General features: G+C 35.5%; 1 protein-coding gene across 6 annotated transcripts in view; it reads right to left on the bottom strand.

Annotated features, from left to right (window-relative positions):
* The window catches only part of NEXN (nexilin F-actin binding protein), a 58,267-nt gene that overhangs the window by 9,735 nt on the left and 21,099 nt on the right, over positions 1-27,433 (bottom strand). For 2 of the 6 annotated variants that reach the window (XM_060024056.2, XM_060024048.2), the window contains exons 2-9: positions 23,546-23,624; positions 21,642-21,720; positions 21,408-21,556; positions 16,689-16,730; positions 15,319-15,510; positions 15,049-15,225; positions 12,237-12,425; positions 7,552-7,749 (exon numbers count right to left, since the gene is read on the bottom strand). In XM_060024056.2, coding sequence (XP_059880039.1) covers positions 7,552-7,749; positions 12,237-12,425; positions 15,049-15,225; positions 15,319-15,510; positions 16,689-16,730; positions 21,408-21,556; positions 21,642-21,720; positions 23,546-23,572 — 1,053 coding nt within the window. In that variant the 5' untranslated portion in view covers positions 23,573-23,624. Of the gene's footprint in view, positions 1-7,551; positions 7,750-12,236; positions 12,426-15,048; positions 15,226-15,318; positions 15,511-16,688; positions 16,731-21,407; positions 21,557-21,641; positions 21,721-21,916; positions 22,221-23,545; positions 23,625-27,433 lie in introns of those variants that run through there. The other 4 variants (XM_060024032.1, XM_060024025.1, XM_060024040.1 and 1 more) reach the window with 3 other exon arrangements.

Here is a 27,433-nt window from a genome sequence, read left to right as displayed (position 1 = left end):
TCGAACCCGTGGTCCCCTGCATTGGCAGGCTGATTCTTAACCACTACACCACCAGGGAAGTCCCTATATATGTATTTTTAAAATTCATTTCAATGCTGGTGAAACCATACTAAGGTATTTAATAGTATCAAAATTCTATCTTAGAATAATTAATAAAATACAGGCATAACTTGGAGATATTGGGAATTCAATTCCAGACCACTGTAATAAAGCGAATATCTTAATAGAGTGAGTCACATGAATTTTTTGGTTTCCCAGTGCATATAAAAGTTATGTTTACACTATACTGTAGTCTATTAAGTGCATATAAAAGTTATGTTTACACTATACTGTAGTCTATTAAGTGTGCAATAACATTATGTCTAAAAAAATAATGTACATACCTTAACTTTAAAATATTGCTAAAAATTGCTAACCATCACCTGAGCCTTCAGTGAGTTGTAATCTTTTTGCTGTTGGACAGTCTTTCCTCAGTGTTGATGGCTGCTGACTGATCAGGGTGTTAATTGCTGAGGCTGGGGCGGCTGGGGCAGTTTCTTAAAATAAGACAACAATGAAGTTTGCTGCATCAATTGACTCTTTCTTTTGTGAACGACGTCTCTGTAGCTTGCAATGCTCTTTGATAGCATTGTACCCGCTATAGAATTTCTTCCAAAATTGGAGTCAGTCTTCTAAAACTCTGCTGGTGCTTTATCAACTAAGTTTATGTAATATTCTAAATCCTTTGCTGTCATTTTAACAATCTTCACAGCACCTTCACCAGGAGTAGCTTCCTCATCTCCCAGCCTTCATAGAACTGAAGAGAGTTAGGGCCTTGCTGTGAAGTGTTAAAATCACTTTCTTTTTTCATGCATAAGAAGCAACTCCTCATTCATTAGTTTTATCATGAGATTGCAGCAATTCATTCACATCTTCAGACTCCACTTCTAATTCTACTTCTCTTGCTATTTCCACATCTGCATTTACTTCTTCCACTGAGGGCTTGAACAACTCAAAGTCATCTATGAGGGTTGAAATCAACTTTTGCTAAACTCCTGTGAATTTGATATTTTGACCTCTTCCCATGAATCACAAATATTCTAATGGTACCTGGAATGTTGAATCCTTTCCAGAAGGTTTTTAATTGATTTTGTCCATATCCATCAGAGGAATCACGATCTATGGCAGCTATAGCCTTACAAAACGTATGTCTTCAATAATAAGACTTGAAAGTAGAAATTACTTCTTGATCCATGGGCTGCAGAATGGATTCTGTGCTAGCAGGCATGAAAACAACATTAATATCGTCACAAATCTCCATCAGAGCTCTTGGGTGATCAGGTGCACTAATTTTTTTGTTAACATCTTTATTGGAGTATAACTGCTTCACAATGGTGAGTTAGTTTCTGCTTTATAACGAAGTGAATTAGCTATATATATACATACATCCCCATGTCTCCTCCCTCCTGCGTCTTCCTCCCACCATCCCTATCCGACCCCTCTAGGTGGTCACAAAGCACCGAGCTGATCTCCCTGTGCTATGCGGTTCCTTCCCACTAGCTATCTACTTTACATTAGGCAGTATATATAAGTCCATGCCACTCTCTCACTTCGTCCCAGCTTACCCTTCCCCCTCCGCGTGTCCTCAAGTCCATTCTCTACGTCAGCGTCTTTATTCCTGTCCTGCCCGTAAGTTCTTCATAACCATTTTTTTTTTAGATTCCATATATATGTGTTAACAGATGGTATTTGTTTTTCTCTTTCTGACTTACTTCACTCTGTATGACAGACTGTAGGTCCATCCACCTCACTACAAATAACTCAATTTTGTTTCTTTTTATGGCTGAGTAATATTCCATTGTATATATGTGCCACATCTTTATCCATTCATCAGTTGATGGACACTTAGGTTGCTTCCATGTCCTGGCTATTGTAAATAGAGCTGCAATGAACATTATGGTACATGACTCTTTTTGAATTATGGTTTTCTTGGGGTATATGCCCAGTAGTGGGATTGCTGGGTCGTATGTTAGTTCTAGTTGTAGTTTTTTAAGGAACCTCCATACTGTTTCCATAGTGGCTGTAACAATTTACATTCCCACCAACAGTGCAAGAGGGTTCCCTTTTCTCCACACCCTCTCCAGCATTCATTGTTTCTAGATTTTTTGATGATGGCCATTCTAACCAGTGTGAGATGATACCTCATTGTAGTTTTGATTTGCATTTCTGTAATGATTAATGATGTTGAGCATTCTTTCATGTGTTTGTTGGCAATCTGTATATCCTCTTTGGAGAAATGTCTATTTACCTCTTCTGCCCATTTTTGGATTGGGTTGATTGTTTTTTTGATATTGAGCTGGATGAGCTGCTTGTAAATTTTGGAGATTAATCCTTTGTCAGTTGCTTCGTTTGCAAATATTTTCTCCCATTCTGAGGGTTGTCTTTTGGTCTTGTTTATGGTTTCCTTTGCTGTGCAAAAGATTTTAAGTTTCATTAGGTCCCATTTGTTTATTTTTGTTTTTATTTCCATTTCTCTAGGAGGTGGGTCAAAAAGGATCTTGCTGTGATTTATGTCATAGAGTGTTCTTCCTATGTTCTCCTCTAAGAGTTTTATAGTATCTGGCCTTACATTTAGGTCTTTAATCCATTTTGAGTTTATTTTTGTGTATGGTGTTAGAGTGTTCTAATTTCATTCTTTTACATGTAGCTGTCCAGTTTTCCCAGCACCACTTATTGAAGAGGCTGTCTTTTCTCCATTGTGTATTCTTGACTCCTTTATCACAAATAAGGTGACCATATGTGCGTGGGTTTATCTCTGGGCTTTCTATCCTGTTCCATTGATCTATATTCCTGTTTTTGTGCCAGTACCATACTGTCTCAATTACAGTAGCTTTGTAGTATAGTCTGATGTCAGGGAGCCTGATTCCTCCAGCTCCGTTTTTCTTTCTCAAGATTGCTTTGTCTATTCGGGGTCTCTTGTGTTAAAATACAAATTGTGAAATTTTTTGTTCTAGTTCTGTGAAAAATGCCAGTGGTAGTTTCATAGGGACTGCATTGAATCTGTAGATTGCTTTGGGTAGTATAGTCATTTTCACAATGTTGATTCTTCCAATCCGAAAACATGGTATATCTCTCCATCTGTTTGTATCATCTTTAATTTCTTTCATCAGTGTCTTATAGTTTTCTGCATACAGGTCTTTTGTCTCCTTGGGTGGGTTTATTCCTAGGTATTTTATTCTTTTTGCAATGGTAAATGGGAGTGTTTCCTTAATTTCTCTTTCAGATTTTTCATCATTAGTGTATAGGAATGCCAGAGATTTCTGTGCATTAATTTTGTATCCTGCTACTTTACCAAATTCATTGATTAGCTCTAGTAGTTTTCTGGTAGCAGCTCTAGGATTCTCTATGTTTAGCATCGTGTCATCTGCAAACAGGTTTACTTCTTCTTTTCCGATTTGGATTCATTTTATTTATTTTTCTTCTCTGATTGCTGTGGGTAAAACTTCCAAAACTATGTTGAATAACAGTGGTGAGAGTGGGTAACCTTGTCTTGTTCCTGATCTTAGTGGAAATGGTTTCAGTTTTTCACCATTGAGAACCATGTTGGCTGTGGGTTTGTCATATGTGGCCTTTATTATGTTGAGATAAGTTCCCTCTATGCCTACTTTCTAGAGGGTTTTTATCATTAATTGGTGTTTTATTTTGTCAAAAGCTTTTTCTACATCTATTGAGATGATCATATGGTTTTCATTCTTCAGTTTGTTGGTATGGTGTATCACATTGATTGATTTGCGTATATTGAAGAATCCTTGCATTCCTAGGATAAACCCCACTTGATCAATGGTGTATGATCCTTTCAATGTGCTGTTGGATTCTGTTTGCTAGTATTTTGTTGAGGAGTTTTGCCTCTATGTTCATCAGTGATATTGGCTTGTAGTTTTCTTTCTTTGTGACATCTTTGTCTGGTTTTGGTATCAGGGTGATAGTGGCCTTGTAGAGTTTGGGAGTGTTCCTCCCTCTGCTATATTTTGGAAGAGTTTGAGAAGGATAGGTGTTGGCTCTTCTCTAAATGCTTGATAGAATTCGCCTGTGAAGCCATTTGGTCCTGGGCTTTTGTTTGTTTGAAGACTTTTAATCACAGTCTCAATTTCAGTGCTTGTGATTGGTCTGTTCATATTTTCTATTTCTTCCTGGTTCAGTCTCGGAAGGTTGTGCTTCTAAGAATTTGTCCATTTATTCCAAGTTGTCCATTTTATTAGCATATAGTTGCTTATAGTAATCTCTCATGATCCTTTGTATTTCTGCAGTGTCCTTTGTTACATCTCTTTTTTTTTTTTTTCCGTACGCAGGCCTCTCACCACTGTGGCCCTTCCCGCTGCAGAGCACAGGCTCCGGATGCGCAGGCTCAGTGGCCATGGATCATGGGCCCAGCTGCTCCATGGCACGCGGAATCCTCCCAGACCGGGGCACGAACCCACGTCCCCTGCATCGGCAGATGGACTCTCAACCACTGCGCCACCACGGAAGCCCTCATTTTTCATTTCTGATTCTATTGATTTGAGTCTTCTTTTTTTTCTTGATGAATCTGGCTAATGGTTTATTAATTTTGTTTATCTTCTCAAAGAACCAGCTTTTAGTTTTATTGATCTTTGCTATTGTTTCCTTCATTTATTTCTGATCTGATCTTCATGATTTCTTTCCTTCTGCTAACTTTGGTTTTTTTTTCTTCTTTCTCTAATTGCATTAGGTGTAAGGTTAGGTTGTTTATTTGAGATGTTTCTTGTTTCTTAAGGTAGGATTGTATTGCTATAAACTTCCCTCTTAGAACTGCTTTTGCTGCATCCCATAGGTTTTGGGTCGTTGGCTTTCATTGTCATTTGTTTCTAGGTATGCTTTGATATCCTCTTTGATTTTTTCAGTGATCTCTTGGTTATTAAGTACTGTATTGTTTAGCCTTCATGTGTTTGTATTTTTTACAGAGTTTTTCCTCTAATTGATATCTAGTCTCATAGCGTGTAGTCAGAAAAGATACTTTATACGATTTCAGTTTTCTTAAGGCTTGATTTGTGACCCAAGATATGACCTATCCTGGAGAATGTTCCATGAGCACTTGAGAAGAAAGTGTATTCTGTTGTTTTTGGATGGAATGTCCAATAAATATCAATTAAGTCCATCTTGTTTAATGTATCATTTAAAGCTTGTGTTTTCTTATTTATTTTCTTTTTGGATGATCTGTCCATTGGTGAAAGTGGGGTGTTAAAGTCCCCTACTATGATTGTGTTACTGTCGATTTCCCCTTTTATGGCTGTTAGCCTTTGCCTTATGTAGTGAGGTGCTCCTATGTTGGGTGCATAAATATTTACAATTGTTATATCTTCTTCTTGGATTGATCCCTTGATCATTATGTAGTGTCCTTCACTGTCTCTTGTGATAGTCTTTATTTTAAAGTTTATTTTGTCTGATATGAGAATTGCTACTCCAGCTTCCTTTTGATTTACATTTGCATGGAATATCTTTTTCCATCCCCTAATTTTCAGTCTGTATGTGTCCTTAGGTCTGAAGTGGGTCTCTTGTTGACAGCATATATACGGGTCTTGTTTTTGTATCCATTTAGCCAGTCTGAGTCTTTTAGTTGGCACATTTAATCCATTTACATTTAAGGTAATTATCGATATGTATGTTCCTATTACCATTTTCTTAATTGTTTGGGGTTTGTTATTGTATATCTTTTCCTTCTCTTGTGTTTCCTGCCTTCAGTGCACCTGAAGTTTCTTTGAGGTGCACTATTAATGAGCAGTAATATTTTAAAGGAATCATTTTTTCTGAGCAGTAGGTCTTAACAGTGGGCTTTAAATATTCAGTAAACCAGGTTGTGAATAGATTGCTATATCTAGGTTCTCTGTTCCATTTATAGAGCACTGGCAAAGTAGATTTAGCAGAATTCTCAAGGACCCTAGGATTTTCAGAATGGTAAATAAGCATTGGCTTCAACTTAAAGTCACCAGCTATGTTTTATCCTATAACAAGAGAGTCAGCCTGTCTTTTGAAGCTTTGAAGCCAAACATTGACTTCTCCTCTCCTGCTAAAAAAGTCCTAGATGGCATCTTCTTCCAATACAAGCCTGTTTGTCTACATTGAAAATCTATTGTTTAGTGTAGCCACCTTCATTTTGATTATCTTAGATCTTCTGAATAACTTCTGCAGCCTCTACAACAGCACTTGCTGTTTCATCTTGCACTTTTTTGTTACAGAGATGGCTTCTTTCCTTAAACTTCAAGAAGCAACCTCTGGTAGCTTCAGACTTTTCTTCTGCAGCTTCCTCATCTCTCAGTCTTCATAGAATTGAAGAGAGTTAGGGCCTTGCTCTGGAGTAGGCTTTGGCTTAAGGGAATGTTGTGACTTATGTGACCTTCTATCCAGACCACTAAAACTTTTTCCACATCGACAGTAAGGCTGTTCCACTTTCTTATCATTTGTGTGTTCACTGGAGTAGCACTTTTAATTTCCTTCAAGAACTTTTCCTTTGCATTCACATCTTGGCTAATGGTTTGGCCCAAGAGGCCTAGATTTTGGCCTATCTATCTCAGCTTTCGACGTTCCTTCCTCACTAAGCTTAATCTTGCTAGCTTTATTTAAAGTGAGACAAATCGCTTCTTGGCCAAGTGTAAAGTGAGAGATGTGCGGCTCTTACCTTCACTTAAACACTCAGAGACCATTAATTGGCCTAATTTCAATACTATTGTGTAAGGGAACAGGTAGGCCCAAAGAGAGGGAAAGAGATGGGCAAACAGCCGGTCAGTGAAGCAGTCAGAACATACACACTTATCGATTAAGTTTACCATCTTATATGGGAGCAGTTTGTGGTGCCCCCAAACAGCTACAATAGTAACAATGAAGATCACTGATCACAGATCACCATAACAAATATAATAATAATGAAAAAGTTTGAAATATTGAGAGCATTACCAAAATGTGATACAGAGACACAAAGTGAGCAAATGCAGTTGGAAAAATGGTGGCAACAGACTTGCTCCATGCAGGGTTGCCACAGACCTTCAATTTGTAAAAAGTGCAGTACCTGCAAAGTGCAATAAAGTGAAGCACAATAAAATGCAGTATGCCTGTAAAATTATTCAGAGTTGCCAAACTGATGTTCCTATTAGCATCCATGGTACTCTTATAGTTTTTTCTTATTTTGATTACCAGTTTAATTCTGTTTCAAGGAAAATAAGTATAACTGGGTATATTAAGTATGCTAGAGTGACAGTTCTCAATCATGGTGTAATCTCACACAATTGTGAGGTATATAGGAAGAAATATTTACTTACATACTACAGTAATATCTCAGTCACTTGGAATCTTATATATTTTTCAAACTAGCAAGAAGGAATAGAGTTATAGCAGGCTGGAAAGGTACACTCAACTATGCTGAAACTTGTACCAAGTGCCTCATAAGAGTGTCCTTTATGTAAAAATAATAATACTTAGAAAGTTATTGTAAGGTAATGCATGTGAAATACTGAGATTACTAAATATTTGTGGAATAAAAATGGACACTTCTTAAAGTCTTACCTCTCCCATTTCTTGTCTCAGTTGTTCAAATTCCTGTTTTTCCATCTCTAGCTTATGCTTCCGTTCCTCCTCTGTTCGTCGTCTTTCTTCTTCCATTTTTTGTTTTAATAATTCTTCAAAATTAATTTCTAGTTTTCCAGGTGTAAGAGATTCTTGAGAGGTTGTTTTATACATCTCTGGGGAGTCATCATCTACTACCTATTTAAAATAATTCTTTTATCACTCTTGCCAGAATTATACATACTACAAAGGGAATATTTCTTGAATAGAAAGGTTTCACATTGAACTAAAACCCAAAAATTCTCTTTAAAAGTATAAAACAATAAACAAGAAGGAATTATTAGAAACTGTAAGACTAAAGTATTTTGTAGTAACAGAGAAAATGGTGACCATAAAGTCTCCATTCCAGTGAACACAAATAAATACTTTGACTTTATACTATGAGTAATTTGAATTAGACATTAAGATATTCTAACAACAAATTTTTTTTAATTAAAAAAATTAAAAAGATGTTCTAATATTGGGAAAACGTTTTAATTGGATTAAAATTAACCTCCATTCTGGTAATTAAAATAGAGCATTTCAGTTAAATCATGGTTTTTACCTGAATGAATTAGATATCATGACCCCTTCATAATCAGGCAAAAATCAGTTAATGCTGTGATTTTACTGATTTATTTACTGTCAGGCTAATTAAAAATAAATAATAATAGTTAATACTTATAGCTGCCAGGTACAATTCTAAGCACTTTACGTGTATTGACTTATTTTTCTGTAACCCTGTGAAGTAAGTGTTATTAATATCCCCATTTTATAGATGAGGAAACTGAGGCACTAAAAAGTAACTTGTCCAAAGTCAACACAAATACTATGTGGAAAAGGTGAAATTCCAAACCTTAAAAGTCTTTCTAATAAAACTATAAATAACTATTTAGACTACCTTTTTGTAATTTCATGAATTACATGTCTGCCATTTAGTTATGGCCTTGGGCAAGTTACATAGCCTCTCTAAATCTGAGTTTCCTTATCTGTGACAACTTTCATAGAGTTGTCATGAGAAGTACATAAAGTTTGGAAACACTTTGCAGTGTGTCTGACACTATGGTAAGCTCCCAAATAGCAGTTTTATTATTACAATATCATTCCCTGTATATAGGCAATCTCTAAATTGCAAATAGAAACTGTGCTTTTAAATCATTGACTTGGAATACATTTTGCCATGAAAAGCAGTGACCTAATTCTAACCCCTGAAAGTATATACATAAACCTCTCACTTGAATTGTGTCCCTGTGGCTGAACTAGAAATAGGAATAAGAGAGGTAAAGGGTAATTATTATTTGTTCCAATTTTTATATATGACAGGCTTTTACCACAGAACCAGTTCAACTCAGAAATAATGTTTATATGGTCTCAAAATCCACAGATTGCCAAAAAAATTTTTATTAATATATGAGTTAACTGAGCAATAATATGAAATGACAATACTTGGCCCTAGATAAGAAAACAACATAAATGAAGGAAAAAGTTTCTCTTTCCTTTCCTGATATAGAAATGTCTTTAGGAAGCCAGAGTTTTGGTTTATTGCCATTTTCCTTCCCTGCACTTTTTCCACTAGTGAGTCATGATAAAATGGCAGATTTGGCCTAAAAATCTGCTCCCAGGACTAGATTTCCTGATCTTCACAGCTACTTCTTATCTACCACTTCTGAACCAGCTGATTCTCCAGAAATTAAGTGCTCTCAGAATGTTTGTAGGGTTTCTGTGTAGAAACCATTTGTGAATCAAGGATTACCTAATAAGATAGTATTAATATCACTTATTCCAACTTAGCCATAAAAAAGAACAAAATAATGCCATTTGCAGCAACATGGATGTAACTACAGATTATCATACTAAGTGAAGTCAGAAAGAGAAAGACAAATACCATATTTGTGGAATCTAAGATATGGCTCAAATGAACCTATCTACAAAACAGAAACAGACTCACGGACATAGAGAACAGACTTGTGGTTGCCAAGGGGGAGGTGGGTGGGGGAGGGAAGGACTGGGAGTGTGGAATTAGCAGATTGAACTATTATATATAGGATGGATAAACAACAAGGTCCTACTGTATAGCACAGGGAACTATATTCAATATCCTGTGATAAGCCATAATGGAAAGGAATATTAAAAAGAAGAATGTATAAATGTGTATAACTGAGTCACTATGCTGTAGAGCAGAGATTGGCACAGCATTGTAAATCAACTCTACTTCAATAAAAAATAATAATAAAATAAATCACTTATTCCACAAGCATTTACAGGAAGTTTGTTACACTAGAATGCATTGTGCCATGTGCTTTTTTTTTCCTAAGTCCAAGCACCATCTTTTTCTTTTTTTTTGGCTGCATTGGGTCTTCATTGCTGTGCGTGGGCATCCTCTAGTTGTGGTGAGCAGGGGCTACTCTTCGTTGCAGTGAGCGGGCTACTCATTGCAGTGGCTCCTCTTGTTGCGGAGCATGGGCTCTAGGCACGTGGGCTTCCTTAGTTGCAGCACATGGGCTCAGTAGTTGCTGCACGCGGGCCCTAGAGTGCGCGGGCTTCAGTGAAGTCCCGTGCCATGTGCTTGATGTGGTCTCAGCCTCACTGAGTGAGGAAGATGGCCATAAGCCACAATACAGCGCTAATGCTATGCTAGGGGAGCACTAAATGCTCTAAGAACACATGAAAGGAACACCTTTCTGGAACTTGTATTAGCAGGAAAGGCTTCCAGAGGAAATGGAATATATGAATAGGAGATACCTCAGCACAGGGAAAAGAGAGAGAGACACGTTTCATATAGCATTTATGAAGTTCCAGAGATGAGAGCATAGCGTTTTGAAGAAATGGAAAGAAATTTAGTATGTCTGGAAGAAACATGGCAGATTAAGGAAGACTCAAGAGGGACTTCCCTGGTGGCACAGTGGTTAAGAATCTGCCTGCCAATGCAGGGGACATGGGTTCAAGCCCTGGTCCGGGAAGATCCCACATGCCATGGAGCAACTAAGCCTGTGCGCCACAACTACTGAGCCTGCGCTCTAGAGCCTGCGAGCCACAACTACTGAAGCCCGTGTGCCTAGAGCCCGTGCTCTGCAACAAGAGAAGCCACCGCAATGAGAAGCCCGCTCACCGCAACAAAGAGTAGCCCCCACTCGCTGCAACTAGAAAAAGCCTGCATGCAGCAACAAAGACCCAATACAGCCAAAAATAAATAAATATATTTATTTAAAAAAAAAAAGGAAGAATCAAGAAATGAAACTGGAGAAAATACTAGGGCAAGATTATAAAGAAATTTATTTAAAAATTTTAGTGTTTGGATTTTTGTTTTAAGGGACGTGGAAAATTTTTAAGCAAAATAGTAACATAATCAAATTTATTTATTTATTTATTTATTTTTTAAGAAAGACCACTTCTGGCTTTATAGGAAAGAATGGATTATAGGCAAGAAAGCAAATTAATTAGGAGTTGGCCTCAGGCAAGGGATAACAGTGACCTGCATTATAGTAGTGGTAGTGGGAAATGGGGGAAAACTGATCAATTTTTAGAGTGATATAGGAAATGAGACAGTGAATGACTGGATGTGAGGCATGAATGAGAGGTGGAAGTGCTTAAGGCCCACAGGTTTCTGATTTGAGCATCTGGGTGGGTGATGAAGCCAAATAAACACTTGGATATATCTGTCTGAAGCTCACCCAGACACAGGAAGAAAACCAGGTCATGATATCATTGAAGCCAATTAAAATGTTTCAGGAAGGGGATGCAGCGTTCACGTGTCAACTTACTTAAAAAAAAGTTTGTCAGGTAACTGTACATTTAACAAACATTAAAATGGTATAGGGGCTTCCCTGGATTCTGTGGTTAAGAATCCGCCTGCCAATGCAGGGGACACGGGTTTGACCCCTGGTCCGGGAAGATCCCACATGCCCCAGAGCAACTAAGCCCATGCGCCACAACTACTGAGCCTGTGCTCTAGAGCCCGCGAGCGAGAACTACTGAAGCCCATGTGCCTAGAGCCCGTGCTCCACAACAAGAAAAGCCACCGCAGTGAGAAGCCCGTGTAGAGTAGCCCCTGATCTCCGCAACTAGAGAAAACTTGTGCACAGCAACGAAGACCCAACGCAGCCAAATAAATAAATAAATATTTAAAAAATGGTATAAGAAGTATAACTTTGTAACAGAGTTAAGTTTAGTAGCAATATCCAGAGTGATGGTAAGCATTTTGGAGAGTTAACTAATTGTGATTAAATGGCTTTGATCATTTAATATATCCCAGATGGGATGGATACTGGAAAGAAAGGAGGAAAGGAAGGAAGGAGTGAGGGAGGGAAGGAGAAGAGAATGGAGAGGAGGGAAGGAAAGGTGGGGGTAGGAACCCCTCTCCCTCCTCGCTTAGATACTTAGTTCTGGAAAACATGCCTTCCCAGAGAAGGAAGATAACATACACTTCTCTATGCTAGGCATAGCAATTTAATCAGAAACTTCTCAACACTATAATGAAGCAAACACCTTTAACTGACAGTGTTATGCCATAGGAGACTTTAATAACTTACATGCCATCCCTACTTCTGGCATATAAGTTCAGAAATAATAGGGTATTCCCCAAAGTTGAATGATTTCTCATAACATACTGAATCCCAGTGGCCTCCTCCAGTCACATTCTATCTTACCATGCTTCTCCTTGCTTCAGCAAATGCCTTCTTTTCTTCCTCTATTCTTCTTCTGGCTTCTTCTTCTGCTTTCCTTTTTTCATCTTCTCTCCTTTGTCTTTCTATTTCTTCAAAACTGAGTTTGAGTTTACCAGGGCGGTACGCTTTAAAAATGTTTTCAGTGTCTTGGTTTTCCTCCTCTTCATTTACCTAACGAAGAAACAACTCACTACTAAAAACTGGGATTAATCAAAGACAGGAATGAATTATAAATCAAAAGGCACAGACTCAGCCACCTTACACAGAAATGTTTCTTTGTTCTAGTATTCTTGACCAAAATCCCCTTCCTTTATAACGTCTCATATGATTTAAAAAATCAAATTTGGAAAAATTCCAAATAAAGATGTACTCAAGTTAAATAAAACTTCTCAAGCAAGTCAAATTTTTAAATGGATAAGATTAATTGTTTAAAATTCTTAAGGAATCATTTAAAACTTTTACTAAACATTAACTCTCCCAGAACAAACATAAAACACGTGTGTGGACCTACTAGAGAAAGGACTTGAGGACGCAGGGAGGGGGAAGGGTAAGCTGGGACAAAGTGAGAGAGTGGCATGGACATATATACACTACCAAACGTAAAATAGATAGCTAGTGGGAAGCAGCCGCATAGCACAGGAAGATCAGCTCGGTGCTTTGTGACCACCTGGAGGGGTGGGATAGGGAGGGTGGGAGGGAGGGAGACGCAAGAGGGAAGAGATATGGGAACATATATGTATAACTGATTCACTTTGTTATAAAGCAGAAACTAACACACCATTGTAAAGCAATTATACTCCAATAAAGATGTTAAAATAAATAAATAAATAAATAAAAGTAACACCAACACACAGATGTGGGTCCTACTCAGTTTAAGATATGGAATGTTTCCAGTACTCTTGAAGGTCTTCGTGTATCCTTCAAGAGTCCATCCACCTTTTGCTGGCTTTTCAGAGGAAACTAATATGCTTAATTTTGTGTTTGTTATTCTTTTGCTTTGTTTGAATATGTAAAAATTTGTTCAGTGTTGCAGCTTTTGAATTTTACATATAAGAAATTATACTGTATGTGGTCCTATTGACTTACAGTTTTGCTGAATCTTGTAGTTTTTTTTAAGATTTATCTGTGTTGATGGGGCTACCTGTGGTTAATTATTTTCTATTGCTGTATAGTATTTCATTGATTAAAAATTCTACAATTTATCTTCCAAAAAAAATAAAAGTGTGTGTGTGTACTTAAATTGAGGTTCAAGTATACACACACTGAGTCTCTTACATAATAAAGTTCTCATTCTGTAATTTTCATGGATTTTTTTTACTATGAACTATGGTTATTAAATGGATAAAACATTATCTGGAACTATTTTACATACAATTCAAATTTTATGATTTTATAATTAAAATTCTAATGTAATGCTAATTAAATTAATTAAATACTCATTGAAATTTATGATTTGATTAATTAATGATATTTCTATGTCTTTTCACTAAATTGACCACCAGTGATATCTAAAATGTGTAGGTATTATCCAACTGTAACTACCCAAAATATTGGGTTGGCCAAAAAGTTTGTTTGGGTTTTTCCATAACATTTTACAGAAAAACCCAAACGAAATTTGGCCAACCCAATAACAACATTTTCAAACAAACATCTAGAAAATTAAAATTTTGGAGATATAGACCTCAGAACATCATTAATGAAAACTGATCAAGAAAGTCTGAAAGTTTAAAAAATTACATATGTTCCATTCTTAAATTCTTGCAATGAGATTTGGAATCAGTGTTTTCTTATTTCAATTTTATTTTTTGTTGTTAAATCTGTTACTATAATAATAGCAGTTAACATTTTTAAAGCACATATTGGGAATTCCCTGGCGGTTTAGTGGTTGGGACTCCACGCTTCCATTGCAGGAGGCATGGGTTCAATCCCTGGTCAGGGAACTAAGATCCCAAAAGCTGTGCTGCGAGGTCAAAAAAAAAATAATAATAAAAAGATAAAAATACATAATAAATAAATAAATGAAACACTTATTATATGCCAAACACTACTCTAACTGCTTTCTATATTAACTCATTTAATGATTTAAGAAGTAGGCACAATTATTTTCACCATTTTACAAATGAGGAAACTAAGATGTAGAGAGGTTCAATAACTTGTCCATGGGTACACAATAAAGGTTAGATATCTGAATCCAGGCAGTCTGGCTCCAAAATCCATGCTCTTAAGCACTTAGATTATATACATTACACATATATATATCTCTCTATATATATTCAGTATATATATATATATATATATATATATATATATATATATATATATATATATATACTGACACTAAGTGTACACTATGATTAGACTTGAAAGTGCGCTGCACCATGCTATTAAACACATTGCAGGCTGAGCTAACAGATGAAGAGAAATTAGATTTGTTGAATAATTATTTTGTATGTTTACAACAATTTATATAAATAAAAATTTAAGGCATATTAGGTAAAATATCCCAAAATGAAAGCTAGAAAATAATATAAATGCATGTTATATATGGAATATGTATACAGTTTCAAAATCAGACCCTTGTATATAGAAAACCTCCTTAAATTTATAGCAATGAACCTTATCTAAAGCCAGCTACCTCCCTTAATATTAAATGTTTTATATATAACATTTGTATAACATATTATACATATAATATATAATTTGTATAATATAATATATAAATGTTATGTATCATAATATAATTATGTATTATAATATCATATATAAATGTTACATATATATCAGTTTGTTTTACCATTTGCCGCCTTGCTTCTTCAAAAGCACGCCTCTCTTCTTCTAAACGTTTTCTTGCTTCCTCCTCAGCTTGCTTCCTTCTGTTTTCTTGTCTTTGTCTTTCCAATTCTTCAAAAGTCAGTTTCAATTTTCCAGGAGAAAGTGACTCTTTCTTTGCCTCACTTTCCAGTTCATCATCCTAAGAAAACATAATGAAAACCTGTTAATCATAAAGGGATATGCTGCTAACCAACTTAACTGCTTTTATTTGTTCTTTATTAAAAAAAATTACCATGACCAATGAAAGACACTTTGCTTCCTTGAGAGACTGACGTTGTTCTTCATATCTTATATCTTCTTCATACTTGACCCTTTCCTTTTCTTCTTGTTCTTTTTCTAGATCTTCGAAATTCTTTTTCATTTTTCCAGATGTTTTGTGTGATTTGACAGGTACCACTGTTACAAGCAGTGAATCATCTCCTTCCTAATTTATAAAATAGATAATTAGCATATTTCTTCCTAATCAAAATTTAGGTTTCATGGGACTTCCATCATTGGTGAATTTCATTACATTGCCATCAATGTTATGAAGAACAAAAATTAATATTTTTAACAGATTTCTATTAAATAGCTCTTTCTCTGAATTCATTGTACATGATGAGTCAATCTTATTGAAATCCACTGCTGACAGGTTCAAGAAGCATCTTTTTTCCTAGAAGATGGTGTTAATACAGCTGTTTGGATAAAATTGCGTGAAATTATCTGAATTTCACTATCCGTGCACTCATCCCACAAAAGGTAATGTGCATGTGAGCATACTCTAAATCAATTTGATGGTGGATGGCTTCAGTTTAAACACACAAGAAAGGTTTCTGTGTTTGATTTTTCTCTCCATGCAAGTTTTTAAATACTTAATAAAACTAACATTTTAGCAAGGAAAAAAACCCCAGTATTTCCAAGTGATTTAGAAAACATTTATATTATGGACAAAACTCTTTGGCCTTTGGTCCTATTCAAATATTCTTAAACTTGTTTTTAAAATCCATGTTAATTAGTTCTATTACATCATCTGTTATTGCCTTTGAACTTTTTTCAAAAACAAAGAATTGTAATATGTAACACATGCCCCCTAAAATAAAACTGCTTCCAATTTATGTGGCTGTAGTTTTAGGCACACCATCAAATTGATTGATCTTTAACTTTCTCTGTTAGATAAAAAGAGATAACTAAAATTTTTGTGGTTTGAACATTCCTTCATGGTAATAGATTCTGTACTCTCTGCTAGTATGTGATAAGCAAAACAAACTATCAGGAACTCTGAGGAAAGAAGACAGATGATGAAAAGAAAACTGCCTTTTTCAAATGTTAGCTTTCAACAATCTCAACTATTAGTAACAGTTCAAGAAATATACAGCCTTGGCAGAGTATCTCAAATTGAGACTTGTGTCTCTAACCATGAAAGCAAAAACATACTTTTCTTTAAAAACACTAAGCTATAGCGTTTGAAAGTGCAAAAGTATGATCTTGCTTTGCAAAATATTTTTGTCCTTGTTGTTGTTGCTATATTTATAATAAAAGAACTCTTAATTTTTTTAATTGAAAGATTATTTGTGAATCAGATAATTTTAGGTGAATGTTTCATTAAAGGAAATGTCCATTTACCTCTGATGCTGATTCAGTTCCCGTATTGTTTATGTCCTCAATCTATTGAATAAGAATTTTATATCATTACATTACATCAGATTTCTGCTTTTTGTTTTAAACATACAACTGAAAAGTATTAGTTGTGATTTATGGTAAATTTCAAAATTTAGCATTCTGAAGTATTTTTATGTTGCTCCAAATTAACCAATTATGTCCTTTTAAATAGAGATTAAACTTTATATTAATTTTTGCATTTTGATATCACTATCTAGGGAACAACATATTAAGAAAAAATTAAAATAAAGCCTACCTTTGTAATTCTGGAATTTGAATAATGGACCAAACTCTTATAATCTGGCTGTGAGCTTACAACCAGCAGTTATTAATTAAGCAATTTAAATGGAGCTACAGAAACATTTCCCCATTCTCTCTCTGCCACAGTGAAAGGAAAACCTATCATTAGCAATCAAATAATCATCATGACTATATTTTATAATATAAATAGATGGCAAAAATATAACTGACACAATAATAAAGCACAGTAAAAGGTGTAGGCGTTCACATGGCTAGTTTAGAAGGGAAAATAATTCTGGAAATCATAATTGTTTACTCTATATTTTGACAGACCTAGGTAGGAAAGGCCCTCATTCAAAAAGAGGGAGCTCAATTTGGCCATTAAGATTAGCTTGAGGGGCAGGCTAATGTACGATACATAACAGAGTGAGAAATGACAGAAAAGTGATTTAAATAACACAATGTTTGAGATCTCAGGAAAAGGAAACATAAGCAACAGGAAAATGGAAAAAGTTAGAAAGTAAAAATTCAGATTGTTTATTGTTTTAATTTGATTTTTAACACCAGTGAAAGAGCTGGAAGTAGTTTGTTCCTCACTCAGTCTAAGGGAATTCTGCTGTACCTTGTCTCATACTAGGAACTGGGCTGGCTAACTCCCTGTTCTCTCATCATCTCACTTTTCTATATTCTCTGTCAAGAAGAAATAATACATATTATTAAGATACCAAATTTCTTGAAAAAGAAATTATTCTGAACAAATCATTTATTAAAAATAAGTCTATTTTGTATCTTAATAGTTTATTTTAAATAGCTTTGTTCAGAATAATTTGCTTTGTTACAGAATTATTTATTACACTGAGTTGTTGTATAAATGATGAAGGTTTTATTGAATGATAAATGATACTATGAAAAATTTTAATGAATCTGTAATAAAATAATTACAAAATTATTTCCCTTCAAAAGAGTGCTAACAATTCCTCTACAAATCATGTTAATCTCAATAAAAAGTTCTAGGAGATATGGTGAGAAGCGAGACATTGAGAGCATAGGGAAGAAAAATTCTAAATTTTTTAACCCCAAATTTCTTTTTCTTGCTGCTACAACCTTCTCAGATTTTTATTAGCTTACAGTAGATAATAAACTATATTTAGAATAGTTTTTCTTTGTTTGGTTGGGTGTTTTTTTGTTATTTTTGCTTTATTCTTTGCTCATTTTAAACCATTATCAAAACAACAAAAGATAGAATTTTTTTTTCGTTGGGTTTCAACAAACAAAGAAAAAGATGAATTTGCCTAAGTGGCCATGGTCTCAGTATATTCATAGAGAACTAAGATATTCAGTTCAATTATAGTGCTAGCTTTCAGAAACTACCATTGAAGATCTGCTTCCCAATTATTTCTTTTGACTTATGAAAAGAAAACTCCTTTTGCTACTTCCCAAATCAACTTCCTTTCTCCCCTTCTTTTCAACATCTCAATCTCCCACCAATAACTTCTCTTTTTCCAAGTTGTTAGACATTAACCTTGTCCATCAAAATACCCTCAAAGATAACCAGATTATACCAAATTAAGATTCTCCCCCAAATTTTATTGGTCTTTGATTCCAACATCCAGTATACGAACTATGCCTATTTTTAATTTATCATAATATCCTAGAATCTCAGAACTGGTAATTATCTTAAATGTTACTCAGCTACCTGTCTGACTCAGGAATCCTTTCTATAGTGTTCTTGAATATGGACGTATACAAGAGGATTTTTCAAACAAACATTAAGACTCTTCTTGACTATGTCGTGCCTTCTTATATTCAAAGATAGATTAAATTTTATTAGATTTGAGTGGAAAATGTATTTAATTAGGTTTTAAAATTAGACTTCCCATATTTGCAAGATGAAATTACTATTAATAGTTTATATTGCTCTACCGACATATTCTCAAATAATTTAATAGGCTAAACATTTTATTAACTAAGATTCTCTCGCACCCTGCCATGTAGTATCCAGGGTTACTAAAGAAAGTGGTTCTTTTTCATGATTAGTTTTCTTCCATCTCTCTCTGAGTATCCTATGTCTTCATCATATTCAAATTCACCTCAACACACATATTTCTTCTTTTTGAAACCACTGCCATATTCAGTTCTCGGGGTGGTAGTGTAATCAGTGCTTTTTGGAAAAGGGCACAGACTTAAAAGAGATAGACTAACCCCATGTGCATACTCACCATTTCCTGCCAAACACCATATATTTTAATTATATATTTTATTACCTTAGTTTACGATTTGTATTATAAATATAATTACATATAGTGATATATTTTATATATAACCTAAAATATTCATTTATTATATATTGTATCCCCTTATTATAATAAGGGAACTCCCTCCTTATAACTGTATTCCCTTGTGAAATTTCATTTCTTTTTAAAAAAAATTAATTAATTTTTGGCTGCATTGGGTCTTCATTGCTGTGTGCAGGCTTTCTCTAGTTGTGGCGAGCGGGGGCTACTCTTCATCGTGGTGTGAGGGCACGCAGGTTTCAGTAGTTGTGGCTTGTGGGCTCTAGAGCGCAGGCTCAGTAGTTGTGGGCATGGGCTTAGTTGCTCTGTGGCATGTGGGATCTTCCTGGACCAGGACTCGAACCTGTGTCCCCTGCACTGTCAGGCAGATCCTTAACCACTGCACCACCAGGGAAGTCTGAAACTTCATTTCAAAATGAATACTAATCTTTGATGACTGGAGGTGGCAGAGGTAAAGTACACCAACCTTTCTTCAGACAAAGAGATGCAAAGTAATAAAATATAGGAAATTCCAATTCTTTTCTGTAATTCATCCGGCATATGACATTATTTGTCACCATAAAAATGGCTGTTTGTGCCATAAAAGTGATTATTTGCAAAGTCAGGGTAAATAAATTTCTTTGACATGCAAATACAGCATATGCTTTGCCTTCTTTGTCACTTTAAAAAAATTTTTTTGTTTGTTTGGTTTTTTTTTTTTGGCTGCACTGTGTGGCTTGCAGGATCTTACTTCTCTGACCAAGGATCCAACCCTGGCCCCGGCAGTGAAAGCGCCAAGTCCTAACCACTGGACCGCCAGGGAATTCCCTGTCACGTTTTTTAAAGAAAAGTAGTAGAAACTGAAAGAAGCATAGCAAATAGATTTAAGGCACTTAAAGAGTAGGCAAAAAAGAGCCAAGTACAATCTCACAATAAAAACGGTTATGAAAGACAATATACTGTGAAGACAATGTTAGGATAGTTGTTAAAATACTGATGACGGAGGAGAAACTAAAATGATTTCATGACATTTTATCTATATGTACCATTTAGGTGAGACATTTATTTATAGCCCACTTACTTTGTACCAGGCACTGTACTAAGTGCTTTGCATTTATTAACTCATATAATCTTATTAAAAACGCTAGGAGATATACCATTATTGTCTTGTTAAGCTCAATACATTGATCATCTCTTTTGATCCTACAGTGTAGACAAGGTTAAAGTACATAAGCAATATAACTGTCTTCTGTGTCTTTTTTCTATGTCTCTATGACAACAGATCTTTTGTAATATAAAACAGATATCAATATATTAAAGAAATTTTTGTGAATTGACCAGTTCTTTACTTAATAAAATGTAATTATGACTATTAGAATTTCAAGTTTCTATGTCATTACACACATGAATCATTTGGAGAGATTAGCTTTTTCTGGAAATTAGATCAGATTCTTGAGTATTTTAAAATACTTACCAGCTTCTTAGTTCTCATGCTCTGAGAAGAAAATATATGGGAATTCTAAGTTCATTAAGAGACTATATAAAATCATAGTAATAATGTTTTTCTCCCTCTAATTTGTCCTCTGTGGCTATGGGCAACAGTAATGGCTATATGAAGGAAATGACTGTCACACATTTCTCCCTTCTACTACCGTCCCCAACTTAAAAAACAAAGCTAAGCTAGCTAATAATACCATTATTGAATAAAATGTGACTTGAATTTGTTTCAAATAATTGAGTAGGAAGATATCCTAATTAAGCCTGTGTTTGATAATAACCAGCAAGTATTTTTTGATTGCTATTAAAAGACCAGCATTTTGTTATAGGCTTGTGGATAGTTTATGTGTGAACTTGCCTTATATCTTTGTAAAATTCTCTAATGTGTCAAGAAAAATTAGGAATGTGGACAGTGTAAGGAATGCAGAGAGAATGATAAGATGGTATATAACAAAAGTCATCTCAGTATTCAACCTTGAAATAGGCACATTCTGCCCTTATCCTTCTAGGCATTTGATATTAAATATTTGTGCTTAAGATCTTATTTCCATGTTAGCTACTATTTAACAGGTTTATGTTATATTAAAATATTTTGATTAGGCAGCATACTGATTAGTTTTACTCTGTACAATTAGTTTCTGAAGCAAATACCAAATTAATATCTAGTGTATACCTGCTCAGCCCTTTTTGCTAATTCACGTTGGATCTTCCTCTTTTCTAACATATCCTGCTCAATTCTGCGTTTTCGTTCCTCTTCTGTTCTCTTCCTTTGTTCCTCTTGTCTTTGTTTCTCCATTTCAGCAAATTTACCTTTAACAGTTCCTAAGAATATATGAAACATGTTTGATATTTTGCTATGCTTCCTTTTTTGCAATTTTATTTACAATTTGCCCCTCAAGTGTCTTACCTGTTAGCTTTGGGACGTAAGCCTTTTCTACTTTAGAAGATACCTCTTCCTCATCATCAGAAGCAAGCATTTCTTTAATCTAGATGGTTAAATAAATTAATATGAACATATCCAAACTTTAGACTAGATCATATTATATGCAGAGTTTGCAATTAGTTTATAAACACAGAAAATATTAATTATAGTTAATATGAAATGTGGTTAATGTGAATAACAAATAAAATGTAAAAGATGAAAATGAATATTTGCATGAGAATAAAATAAAATAAAATAACCTCCTGCTTTCTCCTGTTCCATTCTCTCTCTCTAATATATTGTTCTTTTCTTCTTTGCTTTTCGGTTCTAGATCTCCTTTGATTTCTTTCTTCCCTGGCTCTCTGCATGGCTTCAAACTTATCCTTTACATCACCCTTGCCAAGTTTTGGCACATAGGTTTTTGGTACAGGTTTAGATGAAGAAAGCAGAAGCTTCATTAGAAGAAAATAAAGAGAAGAAAGTTAAAAAAATAAGAAAGGAAGAAATTAGGTAAAGATAGATCAGAATAAGCAATATAAGAAATACTTATTGAAACAGACTATAGATAGAAATGAGTTTGAAACCTTTATTTGTATAATCGGAATCTGATTAGATACGTTCTAAAGTCTAAGTATGAAAAATGAAATTACAGAAAATATGAGAGTAAAAATGTTATTAATATAAAGCAAAGAAGTCCCATTTTGTAGGTGTGTTCCACTGAAGCTGAAGGCTAGCAAAATATAAAAACTGAAGACTGGATTCCATTTAAAACAACCTGTATTTTATTGTCCTATTTCATTACATTAAAGATTCAGATTTTATATCTCTTGCTTAAAAGATACCAAGACTAATTTTAATAAGTTAGATGAAGTTGAAAACAAAGCAAAAAGTTTAAGACTAATTCACATAAGCCTAATTCTTGCTTGTTTCCATATCTAATATCAGCAAAACTGAAGGCCTTTACTTCTCATTTGTGGCTGAGGTGAGCCAAGGTCTTTGTGCACAAGCAGTGATTTTTGTTGTTACTACTGCTATACTGCCCATCTAGAACTTCTTTAAACCCAAGTTGAAAATATGTAAAAATGCTGCATCATTCCAAGTAGGAGGTGCCCTAAGAGGAAAATTCCTAAATGACAAAAGAGCTTTCCAAAGAAGGAGGAATCTGTTAAAAGACTAGAGAAATGATTTTCCTCCATCTGAAACCAGGAAAGCAAATTATTTTCATCTTTTAGAAAATTAAACTGATCTCTAAAAGAAGTTTCAGAAAACAAAACTTCATTGCCTCAGAACACCAAACCCTTTCTTCTAGTGATAATGGCAAATTGCATAATTAATCTGTGCCATACCCAGCCCCTATTTTATTTTCTACTTATGGTACCATTGGCCATTTTAAGGTTTTTTAAAGTTTATAATTTTGAGGTGTCAGCAACTGATTTCTTCTTATTACAATTCTCAGTAACAACAGCCAAGAACCAGAAAAAGGCCTAAGATAAGTTTAATTGCAGATGCTAGAAGAAGTAGCTAAGAAGGATCCTCACCTGAGAGTGAATTATCTCTTTCTCCTTAAAGTATATACATCAATTCTGTTTTTTTAATACTGAAAAAATAACTTCTAAAATTTATCAAGATATTAAAATCTACTCAAGATGCTAGCCATCACATCGACTTCACTATCACTCACAAAACTTAATAATCATGCTTCCTAGATAAGAATCCAAACGAAAATACTGGGCCCAAGACCAGCCTGTGAATTTTACCTCTTCTTATGTTTTACATCTTGACACTATGTCACTATGAACTTCTGTGAATGACCTTTCCACCAGTTGCCCTTTTCAGCAATTCTACAGTCAACCCTATGATTCCCCCATTTTTTAACTTTTAAGACTTACCTCAGCCTTTTGAGAAATATCATTCATGTTTGCTCTATGCAGTCTTGGGGTGATTATGAAGCTTTGTAATTTTTTGCACCTGAAAAAAATATATTAGTATTGAATAATTTTAATGCCTTAATTTTTTAATATGCTGTGTATTTTTTTAAGAGAAATAGCACGTTAATTGCCCCTCAAAGAATAATGACATCATCCAAGCAAGTAATAAATTATAATAACCCTCAGCTTTTCCCAAGATTCAGGGTATAGAAGGTACAAGGTACAAGGTGTTAAAAGATTCTTGTAAGTTTGCAGCCCAGAATAACTTAGTGAACGTATCAAGTACCCTTGCAAAAAATTTGTATTCTGCAGTTATTGGATGTATTATTCTATAATTATCAATGGGGCCAAGGTGGTTGATTGTGTTATTTAGGTCTTCTATGTCTTTACTAAAAAAAAATTTTTTTGGCCTAGTTCTATCAGTCTTAAACTATATGGAATTTTCTACTCCTTTATTATTTTATTTAGTTTTGGCTGTGTCCGATCTTAGTTGAGGCACGTGGGATCTTCGTTGAGGCATGAGGGATCTTTCTGTGGCAGCGCGGGCTCTTCATTGTGGTGTGTGGGTTTTCTCTTCTCTAGTTGTGGCACGCAGGCTCGAGGGCACATGGGCTCTGTAGTTGTGGCGCGTGGGTTACAGAGCACGTGGGCTCTGCAGTTTGCAGCACGTGGGCTCTAGTTGAGGCAAGCGAGCTTAGCAGTTGTAGCGCACAGACTTAGTTGCCCCGCGGCATGTGGGATCTTAGTTCCCTGACCAGGGATCGAACCCATGTCCCCTGCATTGTAAGGCGGATTCTTTACCACTGGACCACCAGGGAAGTCCCTGTCTATTCCTTTAATTCTGTCATTTTTGTTTTATGCAATTTCAAACTTTTAAAAATGCATATGTTATGACTATAATATCTTCTTCTTGAATTGGCTCTTTCATCAGTATGAAATTTCCCTCTTCTTATCTCATTGTCTTGAATTTATCTGTTATTAAAATAGCCACGCCAACTTTCTTTAGTTTGCATGGTGTATAATTTTCTAGCCATTTACTTTCAACCTATTTATCCCTTTATATGTAAAGCACATCTCTTGGACACAGCATATAATTGGATCTTGCATTTTTAAAAATTAAATTCTGATAATATCTTTTAATTGCAGTGTTTAGCCCATTAACATTTAAGGTAACTATGTATATGAATGGACTCAAGCCTACCATTTTACTATTTGTTTATTGTTTGCCCCTCTTTTTTTGCTCCTCTATTATTCTTTTTCTGCCTACTTCTGTATTAATTGAATAATTTTTAGAATTTTATCTATTGGCTTTAAACTTTTAATTAAAAAAATTTTAAGGTATAATAGACATACAATAAGTTATACTTTTTTTTTTTAGTTATACTTTTTGAAAGTGCACAATTTGATAAGTTCTGACATATGTATATACCCATGACACCATCACCACAGTCATGATATAAATATATATATAGAGAGAGAGAGGGACTTCCCTGGTGGTCCAGTGGTAAAGAATCTGCCTTCCAATGCAGGGGATGTGGGTTCGATCCCTGGTTGGGAACTAAGATCTCACATGCTGTGGGGCAACTAATCCTGCGTGCCACAGTTACTGAGCTCGCGTGCCTCAACTAGAGCCCACGTGCTGCAAACTACAGAGCCCACGTGCTCTGGAGCCCAAGCACCACAGCTAGAGAAGAGAAAACCCGCACGCCACAACTAGAGAGAAGCCCACTCACCGCAAGAAGATCCCGTGCGCCACAGCTGAGACTAGATGCAGCCATAAAAATTAAATAAATAAATAAATAAATGAAATATTAAAAAAATATATATATGTAGGGATTCCCTGGTGGTCCAGTGGTTAGAACTTGGTGCTTTCACTGTTGTAGCCTGGCTTCAATCCCTGGTTGGGGAACTAAGATCCCTCAAGCCATGCAGCGTGGCCAAAAAAAAAAAAGATATGAATATACACATTACACCCAAAAGTTTTCTCAGACCCCCTTTAACCTCCCTTTTCTTCTAGCCTTTCCCACCTCCATCCCTAGGCAGATATGCTTTCTGTCACTGCAGATTAGTTTAAATTTTTTGTAAATGGAATCATCCAAGTGTATACTCTATTGTTTGGCTTCTTTCACCATGCATAATTATTTTGAGATTCATCCATGTTGTTGCATATATCAATAGTTCATTTCTTTTTATTACTGAATTTTATTCCGTTGTATGAATATACCAGAGTTAACCACTGTTAATCATTCATCTGTGGATGGACATTTAGGTTGTTTCCACTTACTATTACAAATATAGCTGGTATTGGGCTTCCCTGGTGGCGCAGTGGTTGAGAATCTGCCTGCCAATTCAGGGGACATGGGTTCAAGCCCTGGTCTGGGAAGATCCCACATGCCATGGAGCAACTAAGCCCATGTGCTGCAACTACTGAGCCTGCGCTCTAGAGCCTATGAGCCGCAACAAGAGAAGCCCGCACACCGCAGTGAAGAATAGCCCCCACTCGTGGCAGCTAAAGAAAGCCCACGCACAGCAACGAAGACCCAGTGCAGCCAAAAATAAATAAATAAATTTTTAAAATTAATTAAAAAATAGTCTCCTTCTTAAAAAAAATAAAGCTGGTATGAATATTCACATACAAGTCTTTGTGTGGACATATGCTTTTTTATTTCTCCTGGGTAAATAAATAAAGTATAATGGCTAGGCCTTATTGTAAATGTATGTTTAACTTTTTAAGAAACTGCCAAGCTGTTTTCCAAGTGGTTGTACCATTTTATCTTCCCACCAATAGTGTACAAGAGCTATACTTTCTCTACATCTTGATCAACACTTGGTATCGTCTTCTTAATTTTAGACATTCTAAATGTGTGTAGTGACATCATATTATGGTTTTAACATTTCCCTAATACCTAATGATATTGAACATCTTTTCATATGTTTCTTTTCTATCTATAAATATTCCTTGGTGAAGGTATCTGTTTAAATCTTTTGCCCATTTTATTACTTGGTTGTTTATTTTCCCATTATTAAGTTTTGAGAGTACTTTGTATATTCTAGGTACAAGACATATATCAGATGTATGAATAGGAAAAATTTTTCTCCCACTCTTTGGCTTGTCAAAAGACAAGCCAATTTTTTTTTTTTTTTTTTTTTTTTTTGCGGTACGCGGACCTCTCACTGCTGTGGCCTCTCCCGCTGCGGCGCACAGGCTCCGGACGTGCAGGCCCAGCGGCTGTGGCTCACGGGCCCAGCCGCTCCGCGGCATGTGGGATCCTCCCGGGGGCACGAACCCGTGTCCCCTGCATTGGCAGGCGGACTCCCAACCACTGTGCCGCGAGGGAAGCCCTAACAGTGTCTTTTGAAGAGAAGTCCTTCATTTTTATAAAGTCCATTTTATCAATTTTTTTCTTTTATGGAATGTGCTTTTGGGTTTGTACTGGCACAAAGAACCCAAAGATAATTTATCCTACATTTTCTTCTACAAGTTTTATAGTTTTAGGTTTTGCATTTAGGTCTTTGATCCATTTTTAGTTAATTTTTGTATATGGTGCAAGTTCTCTCTCTCTTTTTTTTTTTTTTTTTGTATATGGGAAAACAATCTTTCCAGGGCCATTTATTGAAAAAACTTATCCGGGCTTCGCTGGTGGCTTAGTGCTTAAGAATCCACCTGCCAATGCAGGGGACAGGGGTTCGAGCCCCGGACCAGGAAGATCCCACATGCCACGGAGCAACTAAGCCCGTGCGCCACAACTACTAAGCCCGCATTCTAGAGCCCGTGAGCCACAACTACTGAGCTCGTGAGCCGCAACTACTGAAGCCCACATGCCTAGAGCCGGCGCTCTGCAAGAAGAG

The sequence above is a fragment of the Delphinus delphis genome, chromosome 1, assembly GCF_949987515.2.
Source record: "Delphinus delphis chromosome 1, mDelDel1.2, whole genome shotgun sequence".
Lineage (NCBI taxonomy): Eukaryota > Metazoa > Chordata > Mammalia > Artiodactyla > Delphinidae > Delphinus > Delphinus delphis.
Note: the sequence above shows the minus strand (reverse complement) of the source record. Positions and strands in the feature narration are given on the sequence as shown.